Source organism: Lepidochelys olivacea (genome assembly GCF_965140295.1).
Source record: "Lepidochelys olivacea isolate rLepOli2 genome assembly, chromosome: 9".
In the NCBI taxonomy this organism is placed as follows: Eukaryota; Metazoa; Chordata; order Testudines; family Cheloniidae; genus Lepidochelys; species Lepidochelys olivacea.
In genome coordinates this window covers 49552071-49578714 of record NC_140419.1, presented here as the reverse complement: position 1 = coordinate 49578714, position 26644 = coordinate 49552071, and the positions used below count along the sequence as shown (strand labels likewise).

Here is a 26644-nt window from a genome sequence, read left to right as displayed (position 1 = left end):
AGTCCAAAGAAGAATGACAAAAATGATTAAAGGTCTAGAAAACATGACCTGTGAGGGAAGATTGAAAAAATTGGGTTTGTTTAGTTTGGAAAAGAGAAGACTGAGAAGGGACATGATAACAGTTTTCAAGTATGTAAAAGGTTGTTACAAGGAGGAGGGAGAAAATGTTTTTTCTTAACCTCTCAGGATAGGACAAGAAGCAATGGGCTTAAATTGCAGCAAGGGTGGTTTAGGTTGGACATTAGGAAAAATTTCCTAACTGTCAGGGTTGTTAAGCACTAGAATAAATTGCCTAGGGATGTTGTGGAATCGCCATCATTGGAGATTTTTAAGAGCAGGTTAGACAAACACCTGTCAGGAATGGTTTTAGATAATACTTAGTCCTGCCATGAGTGCAGGGGACTGGACTAGGTGACCTCTCGCGGTCCCTTCCAGTCCTATGATTCTGTGAACTCTGCCGGAGCTCTGCACATGAGAGCCAAGCTGGGAAGCACTGAGTCCACACACTCCTTGGCTGTCCTGGCCACATGCCTTTTTCTGCCAACACCCCACCTTCTTCTGGAATGGTGTTTGTCCACTTTCACCTCTTCCCAGCACAGAAAAGGTTGCAGGCAGTTTTCCCTGCTGCAGCCTCTTTCCTAGTGGACCTTCGGGCCTTGTGCCAAGAGCTATGCCAACAAAAGCTGGCATAGTCCAAAGGGTGAATCTAGAATTCTAGATGCCTGTATGTACCATTTTTAACACTATTTAATTTATGCGTTCTTGCTCAAGATCAATATGTTGCAGCATTCTCACCTACATTTTGTCCAAGAGCTCTCTGGCAGAAGTGGTCTCCTGCAATAGATACTTTCCCCTCTCACAGTGTTCAGGTTATTTTTAAGATTTTTTATTTCTGTCTTTAGCAACAATCAATCATTTCCATAAGCAGTCCTCCTTCATCTCTCTTTTTTTGTTCAGACAACCAAGTTCTATGGAAATATAAAGCTCTTAGAGATATGTGTTAATATACTTTGCTGTTGGTTCTAAGCAAGGCAAAGAAACTTCTGCTCATCAACCTCACCTGCCTGTTTTAGATGAAAGTTCCATGTTTGTCCCTCCTCTATCTTTTGGAGAAGTTATCACCCTTCTCAGCAATGTCTTTCCAAGAAGCAATGGATTCACTCTGAAGTATGCTCCAGGTTGATGACCCTGTGTAGGGTCCATACCAGTATTTATAGCAGAGATATGTAACTTGGGTAGATACATTACTGGAGTTGGCAAATGCTCTGGTTTTCAGCTTAATATTATTTGAAATCAGATAAAACCCCCAGACATTTGAATGCTTATTTTCTTCTCTGTGACAAGTTAGTTATGCATCGTGCAGTGACTGAGAATGATGAGCGCCAGCATGACCTCAGAGGAGAACCTCAGGACTGGATGAATCATCCAACATTCTGTTCCTTGATGCCATTTGCTTTTGGGATTTACATATCTACTATCATTACCAGATCATTTCTGTACTTTAATTTCATCCTCAGTGACTAACAGAATTAACTGCATGAGTACTGTAACAAACAAGAATCATAGCAAGAAGCTCAGGGCTTTTTAAACTGCTATGTACTCTTTCCTTACAGCTTTCATGATACCTGTTTCAGCTGTCCATTTTTCCCAGACAGCATTTTCAAAGTTAGCCCTGATTTCCCACCTACTCTGAGGATTTGCCACCAAGCCTTGTTGAAGAACACTGAAATCTGAAAACGTGTCAATTCACTATTTAACGGCATGATCCCTGATCAAGATGAAAGAATGAGCTGACAGAGAAAGCATAGGATAGATTTATGACATTGTTCTTTGTTTACTTCTCCGTCATACTATGATAGAACAGCAGCATCAGTGTCAAACACCTTAAAAAAAGATGCAGCTGTCTCAGCTACTTGGGCTGCACTCATGAGCTCAAATTTCAGTGAGTGCTTCCAAATTGGCTCGTGTATTTTATGGGAACCAACAACCAAGATGCATGGGAAATACCAAGATTTGAGTCCATTATCCTTGCATATAGCACTAGGCTCGCTGTCTGATAGGACTGGTGAAGAACCTTTTTTCATATGTAAGCTGGATAATTGCTTATGTAAAATAACTTGTGGTGGCACTGCTAGAATTTCTACACTTGGTCAGATACTTAGCCAAGTAAATGGAAGATCAGTTTCAAAAAGTCAACTTGGAGATTATTTTCTTTCAGAGCTTTGCTGTCTGCTAGTGCTGTAGATTTTGTGGCTAAAGCTCAGTCTTTCATATTTCATAGTGATAGGCTGGTACTGTGCAAGGCTTCCTTGGTTTAATATAATATGTGCTTAACAGAATTGTCTATACAGTCTCCACCTGTTAGAAGAACATCCTTCATCCACAAATGGTTATGGAATGTTCCTAGCGAAGGACACTCAGGTACAGTTTTGTGTATTTAAGGATAAGAATACACAGACACCATCTACAGAAGTGATGCTCCACGTTTACTTATTCAGTGAAAATCAAGACTGATGTGTGGCAGGTCAGGTAAATTAACATAGTCTTCAAGCCTTAGCTTTTGCAGCCAAAATAAATGTCCTCACTTCTGAAAATATCCCTGATAAGAAAGGAACAGAGACTACACTGAAAACTACAGACAGAGATTAATTTCTTGAAGAGCTGCAAGCTGTAATTTATAAGAGGAATGTTCTTTCATGAGGTTGGGTTTTTTTTTTTTTTCTTTTTTTTAAATAAAGGTCCCGGCTGCCAATTTAGAGCAGCATTGCACAATGTGTCCACTGGATGGCACCAGCAAATTGACATTCAACTGGTTTCAGAGTAGCAGCTGTGTTAGTCTGTATTCGCAAAAAGAAAAGGAGTACTTGTGGCACCTTAGAGACTAACAAATTTATGTGAGCATAAGCTTTCGTGAGCTACAGCTCACTTCATCGGATGCATGCAGTGGAAAATACAGTGGGGAGATTTTATATACACAGAGAACATGAAACAATGGGTGTTACCATACAGACTATAACCAGAGTGATCACTTAAGGTGAGCTATTACCAGCTGGAGAGTGCCGGGGTGGAGGGGAGTGGGGAGGGAGGGCGAGGACGACCTTTTGTAGTGATAATCAAGGTGGGCCATTTCCAGCAGTTGACAAGAACGTCTGAGGAACAGTGGGGGGTGGGGGAGGATTAAACATGGGGAAATAGTTTTACTTTGTGTAATGACCCATCCACTCCCAGTCTCTATTCAAGCCTAAGTTAATTGTATCTAGTTTGCAAATTAATTCCAATTCAGCAGTCTCTCATTGGAGTCTGTTTCTGAAGTTTTTTTGTTGAAGTATTGCCACTTTTAGATCTGTAATCGAGTGACCAGAGAGATTGAAGTATTCTCTGACTGGTTTTTGAATGTGATAATTCTTGACGTCTGATTTGTGTCCATTTATTCTTTTATGTAGAGACTGTCCAGTTTGACCAATGTACATGGCAGAGGGGCATTGCTGGCACATGATGGCATATATCACATTGGTAGATGTGCAGGTGAACGAGCCTCTGATATTGTGGCTGATGTGATTAGGCCCTATGATGGTGTCCCCTGAATAGATATGTGGACACAGTTGGCAACAGGCTTTGTTGCAAGGATAGGTTCCTGGGTTAGTGGTTCTGTTGTGTGGTGTGTGGTTGCTGGTGAGTATTTGCTTCAGGTTGGGGGGCTGTCTGTAAGCAAGGACTGGCCTGTCTCCCAAGATCTGTGAGAGTGATGGGTCATCCTTCAGGATAGGTTGTAGATCCTTGATGATGCGTTAGAGAGGTTTTAGTTGGGGGCTGAAGGTGATGGCTAGTGGCGTTCTGTTATTTTCTTTGTTGGGCCTGTCCTGTAGTAGGTGACTTCTGGGTACTCTTCTGGCTCTGTCAATCTCAGTCATTCAACTGTCACTTGGCTATTCACTTGCTCTCAGTGCATGAAAGCACATATTGTACAAAGACCAACCGCACTGGGAGCCAAGCAGAACCTGAGGCAGATTTGGGTCAAAGCAGCACCTCCTGGCATCAGGCTGTAGGTGGGAAAGAGGATGAGGAAAGCCTGAGTGCCGATTTGCCAGTGTGGTGATGTGTGTTTCCTGTCTGAGTAGCAGGTTGCCGATGGGCATCACTGATACGATTGCTGGGTAACTGGGCAGATCCTGACTCTTCAATGGTGACCACTGGAGGCAGGCACCAACCAACTGTATCTCTCAACCATCCTTGGGGGACATTCCCAATAGCCTTGCCTCTCTTCAGTCCCTCTCCGAGGCTCACTATTGTGGCTGCCTACTGCTCTAGACAAAGAGGGATTGACATACTGCGCTCTTGAGCCAACCAGTGTTGCTCCTGGCTTGATCAGAGGTGGGCAATTGAGAGCAAGGGGTGGTATTTGTCCTTCTGATGGATTAGGTGCACTGCCTTCCTTTTATGTGCTTCCTGTCTCTGCTGGCCTGGGGAGTAGGGACAAATCTTAGCAGCAGTCTTCAGTTCCTTGTCTGGAAGTTCATTGTGCTGGAACCAGACTGTGGGGTTGGGTCTCGCACATGGAGCCCAATAATTTTTCAAGAATTTAGGCACCTAATTAGGCTGCATATATTTCTCTTACTTCAATGGCATGATAGTTATTATTGTTGCATATTCTACAGATTGGAACATTTTACGTCCTTGGCTTCTAATTGGTGCCACCTAGAATATAGCTCCTGGTAATGTGTATCTTTCTTAGCTTCCATTGACTGAGGGTTCTTGTGCCCTCTGGGTAGCTGTGGCTAACAATGCTGCCCTTGTCCCCATTTCCCTTATTTTCCTTACCAGGCTAGAGGTGGTCTGGGCTGGTCTCTCTGTCACAGGTTTGGATTTGGGTTATTTCTCATTGTGTTAGTAATCTGGTGCTGATTGTTTTCAATTATTTTTATTGTGATAGTAACTAGGAGCCCCACTCAAGGACTAGTCAAGGCTAGGTTCTGTACAGACATGGAACAAAAAATGGTCCCTATACCAAAGATTTCACAATCTAAGTAGGGAGTTATAATAATCTGATCAGGGTACATACGTGCTGGAACTAAGGTGCTGGGGATGCTGCTGCACCCCGGCTTGAAGCGGTTTCCATTATATACAGGGTTTGCAGTTTGGTTCAATGGCTTTCAGCACCCCCACTATACAAATTGTTCCAGCACCCCTATCAGGGTGTTAAATACTCATGTTTTGTCACCAGTGCAAGGAACTTTATTCATCTGGTCTTTAGTCTCAATATTCCTAACTACAAGTGATAGACACTACCTGAGGGCTATGCTGAATGTCTCCCATAGCATATGGTAGCATCTCTTTCCAGGGCCTTCTCAAATCAACAGAAATCTTATGTAAAATCTCATAGTATGGTTCATCAGTGTCAGTTGTTTTCAGTTATCAGATCCACCCACAAATCTCAAAGTACAGTTTTGATCAGCAGATGAAAACCCACTGTGTATATGGCCTGATATTGAGGACTGCAGATTTGAAGGTAAAAATTGTAGATTCAGGAAAGGAGAATAAATAAGAGTAAAGCTGGAGAAGAATGAAACCATCCAGTTTTGGAAGGTTGAACCAAAATCTGTTCAATCTCAGTCAGAAATCTTTCTCCAGATATACTCTGAAGAAAAGCTGAGCAGCTTGCACAGGAGGTATTTTTCCTTCTCTTTTTGGATTCTTCACAAGTTTTCAATAAACAAATTTGAACTTCAAAAAAAAAAAAGCTCTTTGTTTCCTGGCTGTCTAACTTACCTCATACCCAGGAAATTAATCTATCATGTGCCTAGTATTTCTCTCAAATGCTCTATTGGCTTGAAAGAAGAACTGGAGCTGGGATGGGCTAGTTAGGGAGCTACCATTATGGCTCCACTAGTGTTTCTGCATTTCAGCAGCTAATATGGAGTGGGCACTACTCTGCTGCTTTTCCTTCTCTTCAGGCTGACAGGCCAGAAAGGCAGCTGCACAAGCTCTGTCATAGCTAAGATGATGCTATGAGAGTGGAAGAGCTGGGTGGGCAGATTCTAGTAATCGCTGAAGCAAATGCTCTCCTGTGGTTGGGCTGATGCTGCAGGGGCCAAGAAACTCCAGTGGAAGACCACAGAACTAATATGCTTCTCAGGGCACCAGGCAAGGAGGTCACTGCCAGGTGTGAGTCTATAACTGCTCCTGTCTTTGAGCTGATATCATGAGTGGTAGCCCACCGTGAACTGCTCTGTTGTGTTCAGTGTGGCAATGTCCAGAATTACCCCTCAGGGTGCTGGAAGGGCTAATTACTTAATGTTCTGTACAGTGCTGTGATGCTGTAAAGCACCATGTAAATCCTTAGTAGCATGAATGGGATGGATCCTGAAGTTCTTATTCTATTTTTCTCTCCATCCTTAATCAGGCAAACTTCCCCTGAGAACACAAGGAGTTTGTGTGAGTAAAAATGGAATAAAGACCTGAACAGTGGCTCCAGGGTTTGTAGTTTTGGAGGGGGTGCCTGAAATGTAACTTATTTTGGTCAATTAAAATTCCTTTGTGCCATCACTATAGCAACTAGTGTGTCTTGTAATAACTCATGCACTGGTGGGACTCTTTGATTAGCCCCTTGCTGGTGTGTAGATACAAACTGTCCTTGGCTATTCATTTACTGACCTCTGATAGGGTATAATCCTGTTGGATGTTCCCAAAAGTGTCATGGGAAATTCATGCTGTTAGGTCAGAATTAATACAGAAACAAATGACATTCCCAAATCTTTCACATGAACACCCTGTGGACCCAGACCACTGACTACAATTTACTTTGCTACTCAGACACATCCTAAACCAATTACTAATACAGCACTGGAAATGGATGATAGCAAAGGGATATGAGAAATGGAGAGGTGGAGACAGAGAATACAGCATGCTTGGTGGTTTATGCTCCTGAATAGGCAAGCATCAGCAATTGAGGAGAAGCGCTTGCTTGGAATTTTGCCTTGCTGGAACGTCTGGGGAGTGTGCATTTGGAGAATCGCAATTGTGAGAGAAGCCAGGAAATGGAAGAAGAGTTTTAAACGTTTTACAAATCACTCTCCGGTGTCATGTGAAATCTTTACATACCAAGCAGCAGCCGAACCAGCAGGAGGCATTGACTTTCCATGTAGAAAGGGGCAAAAATCTGTAGTCTACCAGAAAAATGGTAGGGTTGGCAGTTCAGTAACTGTATTTCTCAACTCTCCCACACAGGTCAGCCATTAAATCCTCGCAGACTCAGTCTGAAGCAAGTTCAGAGTCTGCCCAACATGGATGCCATTCTCAGTGAGGTTCTTGTGAAAGTGAAAAAGCAGGCCCGGGGATGTCTGTCTCCAGAGATGTGTGTCCAAGCAGTCAAGGCCTCTGTGCAGCTACCCTTCACAGAGGGAATTCTGAAGGAGAGAGAGCTGTTTAACCTCCTGCTGACCTCAGGCCAGGCCAAAGCACTGCAGTATGCATTCTTCGCACAGAGAGCAGCACAGAAGTGGATAACACCCTCTGGAGCTTCCTGGAAAACTGCTTCAGCTCAGCCCATCCGGAAAGTAGCTGTGATAGGTAAGTTGGTGAGATCCATTATGTTTGCTAGCATGGCAAATGCCAGTCTAAATGAACTGGAGTGGTATGGCTTTTCCCAAGAGTGCTGGGAAAGGAAACAATAGAATAATGTTGGGTACCTTGTGGGACCACGGCAGCCCCAGGAAACCAGAAAGTCTTGAATGACTTCCTACAATGGGGCTTTGGGAGCTGCTTTGGAGTCCTGAAGCTGCACAACTTCCCCCTTAGTTTACTCCCCACTCCTTCCAAAAGCCTCATTGCAATAAGACCTTACCTTTTATGGAAGGGCTGAAGAAGAGTCCTCTGGAGGCATCAGTGCCTCTGCATGTACCCTCCAGGGGTACACGCTCTCATGAAGGCAGAGCTTCTCAAGCCTCCCAAATTAAAACAGAATACACAAGATTGGTATATTCTAGGAAGGAAACCTTTTAGTACTAACTGGTTGTAACAGTAAATCTCTGCTAGTGAGGACTGAGATGAGGTTAAATGGCTTAATCCCATAGTGTCAGATCATTTCTGTATGCTCCTACCTCCAGCTACCCTGATATCACTTCAACTACAGCTTCATCCTCAGTTCATAGAATCATAGAATATCAGGGTTGGAAGGGACCTCAGGAGGTCATCTAGTCCAACCCCCTGCTCAAAGCAGGACCGATCCCCAATTAAATCATCCTAGCAAGGGCTTTGTCAAGCCTGACCTTAAAAACTTCTAAGGATAGCGATTCCACCACCTACCTAGGTAATGCATTCCAGTGTTTCACCACCCTCCTAGTGAAAAAGTTTTTCCTAATATCCATATATAGGTAATTTCATTTTAAAATAGTGTTGTCCTGAAAGCATAGTTAATTCCATATTATAAACAGAGATCTGTATGAACTTCTTCTTCTAATCCAGTTTTGTCATCTGTGACTGTGTGTGCAGAGAGTGAGAGTGAGTGAGTGTGTGTCAGGGATATATAAATACAAAAATGTTTTGTTGACAGCTGCATTTTAAGAAGCTTTCATCTCATCATGATCCACCCTTGCCGTTTTGCACCCCCTGGAAGATAATGCTTTCATTAAATTTTTATAAGTGCAATTTAAATAAAACCCTTTGATGCACTGCACAGATCTAAAAACTAAAACAAAAAAAAAAAACCAACCTTCCTGCTCTGCATGTTGATCGCTACACTTTGTGTAAAATGGCTCGACAAGAATAAAGAACTGGGAAAGTGTCCATTTCAATTTTAGAGATATCCAGTCAGGTTGCCACTGCTTTTCACTGTCTGGTTATCATATACAGGATCTTCATTTCCTGCAATGAACTCTGAGCCCTCTTCAAGCTCATCTCTGCCAGAAGAAGCCACAGATGGTGTTTCTTGAACTGTCCCTTTTTCTCGTTTGTTTTGCCGAGTTAATTAATGTCATATATTGAATGGTCATTTATGAATCTTTGGACTTTAAGTACTGTACTTAAATCTGGCAAACATTAATCTCCCAACAGGCTAGTATTAAATTGTCACGAGGTCCTTCCCTGGTGAGATGGCATTTATGCAAGCAGCATGGAGCACTATTGGGTCTGTCTTGTGATTCATTGCTGAGCAAAATGATTGAATTCATGTAAATATTATCTGTCCTATCACACATGGGAGGGCTCCATTTTGCATTTTTGTAAGAACGAATAGGTGACAGGAAGCAGAGCTTAGACTTGAGATTCTCTGCTGTTTGGGGGATAAATCCCACTTAGATAAATGAGTCATTTGAAAAACTACACTCCTTCATGGAAATTCATGGGTTCATAGATTTTTAAGGCCAGAAGGGGTCACTGTGATCTATGGAGTCTGACGTCCTGCATAGCACAGGCCATTGGACTTCTCTGAGTTAATTCCTGCTGTGACAGACTGACAGTATCCTGAAATATCCTGAACAAACCTTCAGGAATTAAGATAAATTTACTGAGTTAAATTAAACCTTATTGAATGAAGGTTAACACCTTTGGGGTACATTGTATCAAAAATATAATAGTGTATGTGTTATTGTGGCATTGTATGTACCTTCTCCAGTAGGGAAGGGGGATGCTAATGTACTTCCTCCATTAGCAACCATTTGAAGCTACCCTCTGTAGAGATATACATCTACTAGTTCAAACTGGTTTCTCCAGAGACCAATTGAGAAAGAAAGGGTTGGATACATAATCTGGTTTTTAAGTGGCTCAGGGCCTTCTCCCTGATCCAGCAAATGGACAGGATTTCAGGACCATGCAGAGCCCCCATCCTTAGGGTAGGGTTGGAAGGGCTGGATGCTTGTTCTGAGCTGAAGCTGTGATTAACTTGTAACCACAAGGAATCCCCCTTGGGTTGGGTATTGAAGGACTGCTCTTGCCAGAGCGCATTTTAGGAGTGAGGTTAACTCTGATAAGCTTTTTAGCATGCATGTATTTTTTTATTGTTTTTTAATATATTTTCTCTGTAAGGCTTGTTACCTTACGAATATAGCAGGCTTGCATGGGAAGTGGCATGTGGTATCTTACAACTGTAGCAACTACACCTATTAACTGTCTCTGAAGAGAAACCAAGCAGGTCTGTTTGGGCAGACTGTGCTGGGGATAATACAGTGAAGGCTGGCAACTGTACATCCTGGGAATACCCCAGTCAGAAAGGAGTGGGACACCTGTCTCCACCCAGAAAAGGCAGCTGAGGAGCTGGAAGCCTGAGATTGGGTGCCTGTGCTGGAATCCTGAGGGGAAATATTGGTGCAGTTGCCCTGAACTGTGACTCCTGCTTCAAGTCTAACTGCTGTGGTTGACCTAGAGCATATCTACTAGAAAATCATCCAATTTCTATTTAAAAGTTCCAGTGATAGAGAATCTGCTACAGCCCTTGGTAAACTGTTCAATGGCTAATTATCCTCACTTAAAAAATTGCACCTTAGTTCTAGTCAGAACTTGTTGAGCTTCAAGTTGCTATCACTGGATCATGTTAGATCTTTTTCTGCAAGATTGAAGAGCCCATTATCAAATTTCTGTTCCTCATGTAGGTACTTACAGACTGTGATCAGGTCACTGCTTAACTTTGTCTTTGTTAAATTAAACAGATTGGGCTCCTTGAGTCTCACTATAAACCATGTTTTCTAATCCTTTAATCATTCTCATGACCCCTCTCTAATTTATCAACATCCTTCTTAAATTGTGGACACCAGCACTGGATGCACTATTCCAGCAGCAGTCACCCCAGTGCCAAATTCAGAGGTAAAATAACCTCTGTACTCCTGCTCGTGATTCTGGTTTATGCATCCAAGGATCATATTAGGCCTTTTGGCCACAGTGTCACGCTGGGAGCTCATGCTCAGGTGATTATCCACCATGATCCCAAAATCTTTTTTGGAGTCACTGCTTCCCAAGACAGAGTCTTCCATCCTGAAGGATGGCCTACATTCTTAATTCTTAGATCAGGGGTTCTCAAACTTCATTGCATCGCGACCCCCTTCTGACAACAAAAATTACTACACAACCCAAGGAGGGAGGACTGAAGCCTGAGCCCATCCAAGTCTCACTGCCCCAAGCTGGGAGCCAAAGCCTGAGTCCCACTGCACCAGGCGTAGGGAGGAGGGGGGAGCCCAAGGGCTTCAGACCCAGATTGGGGGGAGCTGTAGCCTGAGTCCCGCCACCCAGGCCTGAAGCCCAGGCTTCGGGCCTGGGCTTGGGGTTTGGCCATAGGTGGTGGGGCTGGGGCTTCAGCTTCTTCAGCCCTGGGCCCCAGCAAGTCTAATGGCAGCCCTGGCAACCCCATTAAAATGGAATCATGACCCACTTTGGGGTCCCAATCCACAGTTTGAGAACCACTGTCCTAGATGTTTGTCCTCACATTTGGCTGCATTGAAATACATACTGTTTGCTTGCGCTCAGTTTACCAAGCAATCCCGATCAATTTGAATCAGTGATTTATCCTCTTCATTATTTATCACTCCCCAAATCTATGCTTCATCTTCAAACTTTCTCAGTGATGATTTTATGTTTTCTTCCAGGTCATTGATAAAATTGTTACACAGTATAGGGCCAAAACCAGATACCTGCAGGACCTCACTAGAAACTCACCTGCTCGATGATCTTTCCCCATTTACAATTACACTTTGAGACCTGCCAGTTAGCCAGTCTAATCCATTTGAAATGTGCCATGTTGATTTTCTATCATTCTAGTTTCTTAATCTAAATGTGTAAGGTACCAAATCAAATGCCTTACAGGAGTCTAAATATATTAGAACTGTGACAGAAATGGCAATTTCCTACAATATCTTTGGGAGATCTTACTGAATTCAGTTTATGTATCTTTGTGGAGGAGGGATTATATGTAATTCCATGAGGGAGAGTAACCACAGCTCCTCCAGGAACTAAGAACAAATGGGGGTCATTAGGCAAATTCATTCAGATTGCAACATCTCCAGAGAAGTACCACCACCTGGAGAGGCTCGCATATACTAGTTCAAACTGGATTCTCCAGAGACCAGCAAAGAAAGGAATTTTGGATAAATAGCCTGAATTTAATCTGACTCAGGTCCTTCTTTCTGATCTAGCAAATGGACAGGATCTTCTGTTCAAAGGGGAGGGGACAACCTCTGTGGAAGGCTTGGAAGAACTGACACCTACCAGAGCTTAAGGTTGGAGTTGGGGTGACCTCTGTTTTCACTGTAATGCTTTAGGAATAAATGTGTGTGCTTAGAAAGAGTTGTGTGGTAAATTGTAACTACTGGCAATTACAACTTTTCATACCTTTCGGATAGAAAGCAAAGCACAGACATTGACATGTTTAGGCACTCTGGCTTGCTGGGAATATTACAATGCAGGGAGGGAACCGTACAGCCTGGAAAATGCCTGGTCAGGGAGGGAGTGAAGCATAGGTCTCTGCTCAAGAGAGATCATGGCTGAGGAGTCGGGAGCCGAAAAGTGGATGCCCTCAAGGCATCACAAAGGAGGAATACAGGTGCAGTCATCCTGAACTGTGACAACATGAACACTGTTACCTTTATCAACAAACTTGTTATCGCATCAAATAATGATATCAAGGTGGTCTGACGAGATCTGTTTTCCATAAGTCTCTGTTCATTGTCATTCATTCGGTTACTGTTTTTTAATTCATTATTAACTGAGTTCTGTATCATCATCATCATATCATTGCATAATTTTGCCCAGGTTCGATGTCATACTGACAGACCTATAATTACTCAGGTCATCCCTTTTACCTTTTTAAAGATTGGCATAACATTAGCTTACTTCCCATCCATTTAGAAGTTCCCTGGTGTTCCAAGACTTATTAAAACTAATGTTAATGGTCCCAAGAGCTCCATGGCTAGCGCTCTTAAAATTCTTGCATGTAAGTTTTCTGGACCTGCTGATTTAAAAATGTCTGATTTTAGTAGCTGCTGCTTAACATCCTCCCGAAATATTAGTGGGATGGAAAGACAGTCATCATCATCATATGATATGAATACATCATCTGGCTTTTTCCCAAATACAGAACAGAAATATTTATTGAACACTTCTGCCTTTTCTGTATTGTTATTATTGACAGTTCTACCATTTCCATCTTCAATAACATTGTTAGTGTTCCTTTTGTTCCTGATAAACTTTTTAAAAAATACTCTTCTTATTGTCCTTAACTCTTTTAGCTGTAGGAGTTCTCTTTTTGATTGTGATGGGGTATGCACCTTACACCAACCCTGAAGGGGTTAAGGTGGCTCAGAAAGGGCCAGTTAACCTTAACACCAGCAGGAGAGTTAGGCTTGATTGATAAGGCTAATTGATGATGAAGCCCAGCTGGGGCAGGCAAGCAACTGAGTGACTAATGGAAGGGCGTGGTAGGCCAGACGAGAGCTGATTGCCACCCACAAGGAGGAACTACAGTGGTGAGTGCACCCTGTTACAGTGTCTTTTTGCATCCCTTATCCATTTTCTACAGTTTCTAGCTTCTAGTTTATATTCATTGCTAACAATTTCTCCTTTTTCCATTTTATATATATCTCTTCTTTCTCCCAGCTGATTCGGCTCATAATTGTTTCCAGCTTTGTGAAAGTGGCCTTTCTAAACCACCAAGTATATTGATTACTTGCATGTAAGCAACCACTAATTTTTAGTTCTGTGATCAATTCCTCATGATCTGTCAAGGAGAAGTCTAAGATAGAATCCCCCTGGAGTGGATGCAATACTGTTTGAGTTAGAAAATTGTCATCTGTAATTTATAGAAATTCCAGTGATATTTTTAGTATTCGCATCAAGAAACCTCCAGCATGTGTCAATTAGATTGAAGACCCCCATTACAACCCAGTTTTTCCCCCTGCACATTATAGATTAGTGCTCAAGGATTGTCACTTGATAAATTGCCCTGTTCTGTTCATTCCCTCTGAAGCATCTGGCACTGGCCACTGTCGGAAGATAAGTCACTGGGCTAGATGGACCATTGATCTGACCCAATAGGCAATCGGTCTTATTATTTGATTATACTGTTCCCAAGTGTGATTTGGTGTCTGTAGCAGACACCCCTCTTGTGCTTTATCTATAGATCCATATTCTAACAAGCATTCAAGATAATTTACTTCCTAGATGTCAGAGACTTGGAAACAGGCAATGCCATTTTTGACAGAGTGACTCTGCCTCTCCCCTTTTGCCCACTAGACCCTTCCTAAACCACTTGTAACCACGGATTTTAAAATTCCAATCATGCAGATCTTCCCACCTGGTTCAATAATACTGTCTACATCAAATTTATGCTAATAAATGAACAATTCCAATTCTTCTTGTTCATTACTTGGGTTCCTAGCTTTGGTGTATAGGCAACTAAACAATTTATTCTTTTCATGTCCCTTGGTGCTTTGATATCTTGATTTTGTACTAAATGAGTGCCCCTTTTCACCTTCTATGTTAGTTTAATGCCCTTCTGATTACTCTAGCCAGCCTGTCCCTGAGGAGATTGGTTCCCCTTCAACTGAGGTGACTATACAGCTCTCTCTCCTCATAGAAGGTAGACCAATGTTCCACAAAACCAAAAAACTCTATCTTACACTACTGCCCTGGCAGCAGTTCACCTCTGGAATGTCTGACTTCTTTGCTTTGCTCATGAGACAGGAAGGATCTCAGAGATCAGAGAATATTCTCCTTCAGCCCCATGCTGAGTTCTGTGAAGTTGTCTATAATCTGCAAGGTATCCTGTGAAGCAGTGTCACGAAGGCCAATGGATCGTTGCCTGCTGAGTTCAGAAGCCTAGCCAATCTTAGAGTGATGTCTTATGTCTTGGCTCCAATAAGGCAGCACACCATCCTGCTATCTGCCTGTCCTTTGCAGAATGTTCTTTCCATTCTCCTTTGCACAGCATCCTCATCTAGGTATTATCTGTCTTCTGTGGATGGCTGGCGATCTCTTCACAGGTACGCTTGATAGTCTTGCTGCTTGGGCTGAGCAGCCATTCTCAGGAATGTCCAATGCACCTGTTCCATTCAACTAGCTGGCTCTTCAGAGACATTTTCTGCAGTTTCCGTGCTGAGAAGCTGATTGGATACTTCTAGCTGTGTGGAATTCTTCCCGGTCCTCTCTGGTAGTTACAGCCTGCCTATCCTCATCTGCCTCCAACAGAGTAGAATGCCAGCTTGACCTCATGCCTCTGGTGGTTACAAACTCTCTGATTTCCACATTCTCTCATTCTTTGGCCACCAGTTCATTTCTTCCTTGACTCTGGGGTGGCGATGCTTCCTGAATCTGGTTGTTCCAGTACTCTACATCCTCTCTGATGCTCTGCAGTGTCAGTCCTTGTAATTCCAAACCACAAATCTTTCCTTCCAGCACAATCACCAACTCGCACTTTGTACATAGGAAGTCCCTTCTGGCTTCAGGCAGGAAAAAAAACATTCCCCATCCGTTGCAGGTTGCGATCACTGATCTGTTGCTGGCCATCACACTCTTGAGCATAGAACTGTACCTAGAAAGAGAACCTCTCATGCACCTTCCTGTGAACTCCATACAGAAGTCCCCTGTTTGCCCCTCCTGTTCACCTGCTGTCACATTAATAATTTCAATGAGAAATATTAACCCCAAATAATCATTGAAATAGAGCAGCCTCAATTTACATCAGTCTGCCAGCATTTGTTCTGCATGATTTTAAACATAATGCTGGAACAATACTTGTATATTCTGAACATGCCACATAGCATTTCCCTGACACAGCATTTTTAATGTAATTGTCCATTTAAAGTCAGATTACAATTTAATATAGTTTGAATTTAGTACATATTTCTGTAATAAATGGAGTCACTATATATTAGTTGTATCTTATATGACTGATCAATAACTGAAAACCATGATTTGCTCAATCTGCCCAACAAGTGGATTTATAATGTACATATGTATTGTATAATGAAATGGGTAGAAAAGTAGTTTTTAGCTGTGTGGCAAAGAACTGAAAGGGAGAAGATCTGTTGTGGTGGTTCTATCTGTGAGGAAGCCAGGAGCCTGCTGCTGTTGGCATTGCAATGGGTGTGAAATATGCTAAGACAGTTCTGATAAGAGCTTGGTTTATTACTATTGAGATGGCTAAGAGGAAATGAGAGAAGACAGCCCTGAATCCCTGAGCACAACAGTTCTCAGGAAGCACCCCAATCCATACAACCTGTGGAGTGTTTCCTGGTCACATCCCTGGGTTTCTGATGCTGGAGACTGCATGGTTTGAGGTGGGATTCAGTCATTTTGGACCATCTGAGCAGAAGTTACTTTTTCTTCTTTCCCCCAGGTCCCTCCACATCACAGAGAGTCCTGACGATTCTCTACCATTTTTCTGTTCTGTTATACTGTCATGGGAGGGGTGCATTCGCTGCTGGTGGCACTTCCTGCTGGTCATTCTGGGGATTAGCTCCAGCCAGACATTGCACCCTCCTCTGATGGTGTCTCTGCTGTCATCCTCTCACCCTGCAGACCCCTCTTGCTCCAGGAATTGCAGCCTCCTCCTCTGGAGGGCTGTCATTAGGTGGTTTCCCCTTCCCTGTGTGTGTGTATGTAACCAAGTCTTTCCAAGACAAACTGTCCCAGGCAGTCCACTGTCCTCTACCTGGTGTGTGCCATGTCCACATTCTCTGGGTTCACCAGCCTTCCAATTCCATTCTCCTAGGGAGTAACTATGGATAACTCTCTAGCCACTAACACACTTACCTTCTCCCAAGGAGTGACTGCAGCCTACTTCCCTGAAGCCCTGTCTGTTGCCAGCTTCCTGGTTTTATAAACCCAGCCCAGCTCCTCCCCCAGCTGGACTTCATCAACCAATTAGGCCCTAGCACTCCCTGGCTTTCGTCCAGGTGCTGCCTATAGGTTAATTGGCCTAATTTACCCTCTCAGGGCAAGTGTGGAGAGTACACCCCATCACATATACACTCTTCCTCAAGATCACCAGCCTTACAAGCAAAGAGGATCTAATGAGGTCATCGGCAGACATGCCTCTTAACCTGCTGAATGTTCAAGTCTCCCCTTGTCTCGACCACCCAATTTTAGAAAAAAACCCACAAGTGTTATCCCTGCTGGGTGTTCTAGTGTAACAAGGCTCCAGGTGCTTCCACTGCTCTTACCACCATGCTACTGAAAACCTCCTTACATACAGGCCATTGAAGAGTCAGGTGGTAACTTGGTAACCAACTATCCTGGGCCAAAACTGAACTTGGCAAGCTCAGGTCTTGTCCATGGGCTCAGGTCTGTGTCCCAGAGAATGAAGTACCACCAAGGATGTCGGACTGCCTAAGACAAAAAAATAGTCTTCGTGGCTCACCAGTGGAAGATCTGAGGTCCTGGTGCCGAATCCACCATCAAACCCCTAGTTGCTGATGAAAGATCTGGCAGAGGTGGGAGGAGGGGCAGCAGGCTGGCAGCATGTTTTTAGTGTTAACATCTGTATTTTGTCTGCATTCAATATATGGGAATGGACAGAAGGACATGTACAATCATTTTAAATTACTTTACCTTTGTTGGTTACATAAATGAAATTTTAGTGGTATGTTAACTTTGATTATGATGTAACAGATCTTATTTTTCCATCATTGGACCCAAGACAGGCATAAATAAGAGTTCTGGTGATATTTCCCATCAGAAGTAAAATAGCTGTCTTTGAAAACACATTTTCAAAATCTTTGTTCTTGTTGTCAAGATAGGAAATGTTTTGCATAGCATGTGTTTGTGTGTATAACATGTGGTCAGAGCTACATCAGTGATGACAGGCTGCTTGTGGAAAAAATACTCCACCTTGTTTGACCTGCTTTATGGAGACTTGAGCTTGTTTTACTGATGACATAATTTCAGCCATTCTTCATAAAGCAGCTTTAGATTAATTTCTTAATCCCCTTGGTTTGTGTTTCTTTGTTTGGCTGATAAATTTTCATTCGAAAACCTGGTCAGCTGGATTTTGGATTTTAAAAAATCATTTTGATAGAATTACTGCAGACCTTGTAAAGTTGTGGCTTTATTCTGGATATTAACAATGCTCACATTCAGAGTGCCTCTTTTATAGGAGTGCTTGGCACATGAAAAAACTTTTGAACTCCACTGGCATTTTACTTTTTATGTGGTTCTCTATTTTTTATTTACTTATATTACTGTAGCAGGCAGGAGCCCTAGTCATTGTGCTAGGTGCTGCACAAACTCAGAACAAGACTGTCTAGTCCCTAAGGAGCTTACAATCTAAGTATAAGAGACAACACATGGAGAAAGACAGGGGAGTACAATGAGACAATATGACAGGTTTCAGAGCAGCAGCCGTGTTAGTCTGTATCCGCAAACAGAAAAGGACGACTTGTGGCACCTTAGAGACTAACAAATTTATTTGAGCATAAGCTTTCGTGAGCTACAGCTCACCTTCATTGGATGCATGCAGTGGAAAATACAGTGGGGAGATTTTATATACACAGAGAACATGAAACAATGGGTGTTACCATACAGACTGTAACAAGAGTGATCAGGTAAGGTGAGCTATTACCAGCAGGAGAGTGATAGGCAATGGGCCAGCAGCCCAACCATTGTCAAGTTTTTTGCAGGCATCGCAGCAAAGAATAGTTTTAAGGGAGTATTTGAAGGAGGATATTGAGTTAGTTTTGTAGATGTTTACAGGGAGCTCCTCTCAAGCATGAGGGGCAGTGTGGGAAAAAGCACAAAGGTGTTTGTTTGAAAATTTGACAAATGAGCAAGGGAGGCTGGCATCATGGACCAGTCGGAGGCAGGAATTAACGTTTCAATAGCAAACAAGAGAATGGTAGGGTGGGGATAGGCCATAAACAGCCTCGAAAATGAAGACATGTAGAGTATGTCTGATATGCTAAAGAAGGAGGAGCCAGTGGAGGGATGCAAAAAGAGAGGCTACATGGTCAAATAAATGAGCTAGGGAAATGATCTTTCCAGCAGTGTTCTGAATGGATGTGAGTAGGGCCAAGATGGCATTTGTCAAGAACAGGGAAAAGGATGTTGCAGTTATCAAGGTGTAAGATAAGAGCCTGAACCCGAGTTTTAGCAGTGAGGATGGATAGGAAAGGTTGTATCTGAACAATGTTATATAGAAAGAGTCTGCAAGATTTAAATATAGCCTGAGTGTGAGGATATAGAGAACAGCGTGAGTTGAAGATGACAGCCAGATTACAGGCCTGAGGGACAGGCAGGATGGTGGTATTGTCCACAGTGGTTGAGAAAGAGGGTTGGGTGGGAGACTAAGAACTCTGTTTTAGCTGTGTAGAGTTTGAGCTAATGGCTAGACATCCATAATGAGATGTCAGAGAGACAGGCCAAGATTTTAGTTTGGACAGGAGTGGAGAGGTAGACCTGCCAATCATCTGCACAGTTGAATTTATGTTTGTGGATGAGATAAAGTACAGAGAGAGAAGAGGAGAGGTCCCCAGACAGAGCTCTATGGAACCCCCCCAGAAAGTTGGAGTGGGGATGAGGTGGATCCTCCAAAGGACAAGCTGAAGGAGTTGGGGAATGGGGCAGTAGTTGGAGAGGCAAGTGGGATCTAGGGTAGGATTTTTAAGACAGGAGAGACTAAAGCATGTTTGTGGCACTGTTTGTTTTTTCCCTCCTATTTCCCCTTGTCTCCTTTTCATTTCTAGGCTCATGGAATGTGCTGTTCACAGTCACTGTCTGGACTTCCTCTCCTGGAGTTGTGTCCTAGAACCTCTCCAATCTGGCTTCCACCCCTTGCACTCCATTGAAACTGCTCTCACCAAAGTCTGTAATGACTTCTTCCTAGCCAAAGCTCAGAAACAGTACCCCATCCTTCTCCTTGACCTGTCAGACTCCTTCAGCATAACTGACCATGCTCTTCTTGAAATGTTGTCCTTCCTTAGCTCTCAGGACTCTGTCTTCACCTGGTTCTCCTCCTACCTGTCCAGTTGCTCCTTCAGCTTGTCCTTTGGAGGATCCTTCTCATTCTCCAAATTTAACTTTTGTTATAATATTTGTACTGTTTTAACAGCATTTTCAATTAGCCCACTAGATTGTTGGTAACCTGGACTTGATGTAATATGTTTGAAATCATATGCTATGGCAAAACTTAAACTCTTGACTGTGAAATTGAAGTCCATTATCAATCATTACTGCATGGAGTATGCCGTATAAAAACTTTTGAGTACCTAAGTCCCCCATTCATTTTATTAATGAATTGTTTGGCACAAGTGTTTTCTAATATAGATATTTCAGGAAAATACAAAAAATAATCAAGAACTATAACATATGCATGTCCTTTATATTCAAATAGATTGAAACCTACTTTATACCAAAGTCTTGTTTTCTTGAATAAATGTCATAGGCTGTTTAGACTGAGCATTTCTATGATTTGTGACGTATGCCACTTTCTTTTATGTAAACCTCTATGTTTTGGTTCATTTGTGGTCAGTACAGAACCTCTCTTTCTCTACCTTTACATTTTTCTATGGCTAAATGTTCCTCATGTATGTGTTTCAACATCTCTGCTGTTAACACTACAGGAATTACTACCCTATTGCCTTTAAACAGAATTCCTTCAATTACTGAAAAGTCTTTAATAAGTTGATTATATGGCTTCAATATCACTTTATTATATCCTTTTTCAATAGCTGTAATAATCTTTTGTAAATTCTCATTCTGTCTAGTTGCTTGTACAATTTCTTCCCATACTCTTTCTGATACAGGAAACAATTTTTAAATACCTCTACTTGTACCACATCTTCCTCTTCAATTATATTGGTTACATCATAAACTCTAGAAACAGTATCAGTAACAATTAATGATTTGCCTGGCTGATACTCTAATTTTAAATCAAATGCCAAATTCCATTTCCAGAGTTTGAAGTTCCGCGAAGTACAGGGTCTGGAAGATCAAGTTCTGTACTTCACTAGAGTTAAACTCTTATTTGTTTCCTCTTGCTTACGTATGACAGTTTTCTGAATGCATGTTCCAAAAATAGATAAAGGTTCAACAGCCCTAATTTATAGCTGGGGATCGTAGGTACTCAAAAGTGCCTTGCAAAGGGTCACATTGGAAGTCAGTAGCAGAGCTGCAAATAGAATCCAGGTTTCCTGATTTCTACTGCCCTACTCCAGCTACTTCCCATATGATAATATATGAATTGGAGAACCGACTTAAATTACACAGGGGTACATGTGCTCTGCATACTACCCCAGCATGGCTCCACATCCTTGAACAGACATTAGCTTGCCGTTACATCTTCACTTTTCAGACAGATGCTCCAGTTAGCCCTCTAAGTGCACTCAAAGACCAAATTAAAATGTTGCTTTCTCCCAATTTTCCATTTACTTTTTTCCCATCTACATGCCCCTGTTTAATTTGCACAGAGACCTGCTTTACGTGCTGGAAGTACCAAAGGAGCCCATTTGCAGAGGTGTACTTAACAATTCCTAGTACTTACAGTCTCTGTTTCTCTCTTGCTTTTATCACTAGGGCTGGGAACAATGGGCCGAGGCATTGTGACTTCTCTGGTGAAGGCCAGGATGTCCGTAGTAGCTGTAGAACAGGATCAGAAGCAGCTGGAGGTAGGAGGAAGAGCTGTGACATCCCTTCTAGAACATGAGGCTTCAAAAATGCAGTGGAGTGGCCAACGCCCGGATGCCTGTGATCCCGCCCTTCTCCAGTTCACTCTGGACTTTGGTATGTTACAGGATGTAGATCTAGTTATTGAGGCTGTGTTCGAGGACATGGCACTGAAGAAGGAGATCTTCCATAAGTTGTCAGCAATCTGCAAGCCAGGGTCCTTCTTGTGCACTAACACCTCCGCCTTGGATATTGATGAGATTGCTTCAGCCACCAGTCGCCCTCACCAGGTCATTGGTACTCACTTCTTCTCACCTGCCCATGTAATGAAGCTGTTAGAAATAATCCGTGGTCGTCACACATCGCCCATCACCATTGCCACCGCCATGGGTTTAGCTAAAACTATAGGCAAAATAGGGGTTGTCGTAGGGAATTGCTTTGGATTTGTTGGGAACAGAATGATGGCTCCTTATGCTGAACAGGCAGTTTTCCTGCTAGAAGAAGGATGTAAACCAGAAGAAGTAGATCAAGCTCTAGAGGGATTTGGTTTCAATATGGGGCCCTTCCGAATGTCAGATCTTGCTGGGCTTGATGTGGGCTGGAGATCTCGGAAAGGGCAGGGCCTGACTGGACCCGAACTGGCTCCAGGAACTCCTGCTCGCCTGCGTGGCAGGAGGAGATACAGCCCGCTGCCTGATCTTCTATGTGAGAATGGAAGGTATGGCCAGAAGGCTGGCATGGGCTGGTACCAATATGAGAAACCTGGGGCTAGAATAGCTAATCCAGATCCATGGCTTCACAATTTCCTGATTGGGTATAGAGATGCCCATCATATTAAGGCACGCTTCATAGACGAGGAGGAAATCCTGGAGCGTTGTCTGTATACCCTCATCAATGAGGGCTTCCAGATCTTAGATGATGGAATAGCTTCTGCCCCAGAAGATATTGATGTAATCTACATTCATGGCTACGGATGGCCAAAGCACAGAGGTGGCCCCATGTTTCACGCTTCCACCATTGGACTACCTCGCATTCTGGCTAAATTGCAAAAATATTCTGAGGCCCATCCTGACATTCCCAGAATGCAACCCAGTGCTTTTCTGAAGAAACTAGTGTCCATGGGAAACCCTCCCCTGAAGGAGTGGATGTCCCATGCAGGACACCAGAGCAGTAAGCTGTGATGTCCCTGCAGCCTTCTCTACGCATTCAGCCACTTGTCTAGTGGTGACAGGTATCTCTCACTGCCATAATCAGTGATGTCTGTTCCAATCAAATCCAAAGCACAGCAGGTTGAAGATTAATGTCTGGCTTAGCTGAGCGGAGTAACTACTCCCTCAAATGGTAGTTGCTGTCGCTTCCCTTTCCCTACTCACAATACACCCCTCCCTCCCACCTCGTTAGTTCACCACACAACCCCTCAAGCTGCCAGTAGGAGACCCCTTCTGGCTGGCTGTTTCCTGACAAGCTGCACTCACCCGACCGCTGGATCCTAAAGCTGCTGTTCTTAACTGCCTGCCTCTTGCCATTCCTCTGGTGAGGGAGGGAGCAACACCTGGCAGCTCATGAGGCAGTTGAAAGTGGGAGGGTAGGCCGGGAGTCCTGGCTCAGGGGAGACAAAGCCAGTGAAGATTCACTGCAGACTGGTATCCTCACCTAGCTGTATCTGCCAGCAGCTACAGATCTCCTCTTGTTCCTGCCACAGAACCCTCTAGTGACCAAAGGCAAACCATAGGAACTAGTCCCCACGGGAGAGCCACCCCCGAACCATCCAGTTTACTAAGGATTCATTTACAGGATGGACCTTCCCCTCCCAAAGGGAACAGATTAGACTGCCCCAGATAATGGTCTCTTCACGGAGTGCAGGTTTGTGGGGTTTTGGATTGACTGGAGGGAGTGGACAATGGTGCAGAATGGAACCGTGCATTTTGGAAGTAAATTGTGATGCAGTAAAGAGAGCATCCAGAGCTAGTATCAAGGGATGGCACTCAGCACCTACCTCCAGCCCCCAAAATAACACTCATAAACACAGCACAATCACAGAAGACTATGACCTGCTCATTAGGTAGTGGCTGAAAGATCACACCCTTTCCCCCTCCTTCCTTAGCATTGCCCCTGCCCTCCAACCTCTTCCTCCAGACAAAAGTGCCTCCTCTCCAAGAGGGAGGGTGTGTGTGTGTGTGTGTGTGTGTGTGTGTTTTCCCAGAACTCCTCACCTGCTTTTCTAGCCTGCCTGCTGGCAGCTGCTCAGCGTAGAAGGCATGGAGGGCTTTGTGCACTACAAGTGACAGGAGAAAAGCCTTGTGTGGCACTTCAGTGTTTCAGGTGTACAAAGGGTACCATGGAAAGTAAATGGGCTCAAGAGCTGTGCAGATAGGAGTTATGCTACAGGCAGGGAGAGAAGCCTCCAGCAGATAAAAGAACAGGAAGAGAAATATTTGCTTTTCTGAACTTGGTCCTGCAGGGTAAGGACTCCTCTTGCTTTTGTGCAAAGAGCACAGCTCCCAGTTACTGGCAGGTGATCCTGGAGGCTCCAGAACACACACATTCTCTTCTTAGGAAAAGCCGTATCTGAAAACAGACTCTGCTTTGTTTCATTAATTTTTAATAAAGCTGATTTTCATTTTCTCTCATAGCCTACGTTGTATCATCAGGTTTTGCTGCATTGTTCTCCCACATGTACACTGGTCACTTTTTTGCCCAGTGGTAGTAGATATCAAGGTCTTGCAGGTCAGTTTCCTGGTGGTAGAGACCCACAGAGACCGTGGCATCAGGTTAGCAGACCAAATAGCTTCAGCCACCTGTGATTGTCTAGGTAAAAGAACCAGTTGATGGTAGCCATCAACATCTTCCAGCATAACAATGCACCCCATGTCAGCTATTGGGAGGGAAGGCAGAGAGTTTTAAAACATTGACATCCTGAATGACTTATCTCCTACAAAGAAAGAAAAGAAATAATAATTGAGAGAGAAATAGGGGACATACAGAGCTCCTGGCAGGAGAGGGAGACTGGAAAGTCCTGAGGGGGAAAGGAAACACAGCACCTCTAGCACATGGTGGAGGTGGAAATGGGTGACAGAGCCACTGGCATGAGGGAGTAGGCTGCAGGGAGTTCCTGAAATAGCAGGGACTGGCACACAGGGAGTTTGTGGGGGGAATAGAAAGACGCAATAAGTGCCTGGTGCGTGCAACGCACCCAGCCTACACAAGCTACCAAATGTGCAACCTTCTAGTACTGGCTAATCAAGCACAATAGAACGACTGTACAAACCTTTTCTGAAGAGCCTAAACATTGGTCCTGGTCAAGAAACTACAGCCAAGATTTTCAAAATCAGCATGTAAAGATAAAAAGAAAAGGAGGACTTGTGGCACCTTAGAGACTAACCAATTTATTTGAGCATGAGCTTTCGTGAGCTACAGCTCACTTTTGGTTAATCTCTAAGGTGCCACAAGTCCTCCTTTTCTTTTTGCGAATACAGACTAACACGGCTGCTACTCTGAAACATGTAAAGATAGACTCCTTGGACATTTTCAAAAGTCCTGAGCATTCCGCAGCTCCAATTTTATTTTATTTGGATTCCTGTGCCACACCCATCACCATGGTCTGAACACTACCAGCAATACGTTGAGAGATATAACTAGCATCTGCCATCTGTGTGGTTCTTTCTTCCTGTCCTCACATGGAAGAGACTGTAAGGATTTTTTAAATTTAATTACATTTTATTTTGTGTGCCCTGTGAACTAGCAAAAGGCAGGCTGAAGATGAGTGTCCTGCACCTGAAGTGGAAGGTGCTGAGGTTTGTGGAGTTTCTTAGGATTGGTCTGTATTACAAAATTAGGTCAATGTAAGCCGCCTTGTATTGACCTAATTGTGCATGTGTCTACACTTAAATTTATCTCCCATTGATGTAAGTGCCCCATTACATGGTCATAGTAACACCACCTCCTCATGTGGCATTGAGCCATGGTTGACGTACAGAGGTTGACGCAGCGCAAGTGTAGACATTGCATTACGTATCTCTGCACTAACAGTCCTCCAGCAGCTGTCCCTCAGTACCTGATACTGACTGCTCTGGTCACAACTGTGAGCTCTGCTGCCCAGAAGTTATGTAGACCAAAGCCCACCTCCCCCCACCTTTAAAACCTCCACAAATTTTTGAAAGGCCTTTTCCTGGTTGTCCAGCTTGGTGAGTAAAACCTCTATCTGCTCTCCATTGTTGTGCATAGCTGACCGTGCTGGCTACATGTTCCAGACACACTCCTGCTTGGAGTAGACGGGAGAAACTGGGTATCCTGAGCTGGTGGGGAGAAGAGGCTGTGCAGGAACAGCTTCGAACCAGCCGTAAAAATATCAACATCTACGAGCGGATTGCTTGGAGGATGCAGTGGAAGGGTTACACCAAGGACCTGCAGCAGTGCTGTGTGAAAGCCAAGAAATTGTAGCAGGCGTACCAGAAGGCCAGGGAGACCGACAGTCAATCTGGTGCAGAGCCACAGACCTGCCTCTTTTACAAAGACTGCATGCCAGACTTGGAGGAGACACCACCAGCAGCCCGCACGCCGCTGTGGATATCTCCAAAGAGCCCAAGTCACAGGCCCCTGCTCTGAACAGTGAGGAGGAGGAGTATGGGGGACAGGTGACCAGGGGATCCAGCTGCGCAGTTAGCCAGGACCTGTTTTTGACTCCAGCATAGTCCAGTCAGTGCTGGTAGTCAAGCACGGGTGAGCCTGATGCAGAGGAAGGATCCTCAGATAAATCTCTAAATAAATTTTCCATTACAGGGATGGCACCCCCAAATTAGCAGGACACAGCTTTCAACTTTTCATTTATTTAGAAGATAGAGTGGTACAACCAAGGGAGGTAGAATTGCTATCTGCTCCTCATTCCCCTCTGGAGTTATGCAGAGGGGGCCATGCGGAGCAGTGTGTTGTGTAGCAGAGATGTCCCTTGACTCCTCCTGAGAGATCTCAATGGAACATCATGGAGATACCCTGCAATCCTCTCCCGAAAATTTCTAGCCTTGCTATGGAGAGCTCCATTGTGCCTGAGGAACAGAGGTGTCACGTACATTAC

At 43.7% G+C, this 26644-nt stretch overlaps 1 protein-coding gene across 1 annotated transcript in view; it reads left to right on the top strand.

Moving 5' to 3' along the window:
• Positions 1-24198, top strand: part of EHHADH (enoyl-CoA hydratase and 3-hydroxyacyl CoA dehydrogenase) — a 49292-nt gene extending 25094 nt beyond the window's left edge. The window contains exons 6-7 of the mRNA XM_084639333.1: positions 7225-7566; positions 21484-24198. Of these exons, the coding sequence (XP_084495459.1) occupies positions 7225-7566; positions 21484-22754 (1613 nt within the window). The 3' untranslated portion in view covers positions 22755-24198. The remainder of the gene's footprint in view (positions 1-7224; positions 7567-21483) is intronic.
• The last annotated feature ends 2446 nt before the right edge of the window (positions 24199-26644 follow it).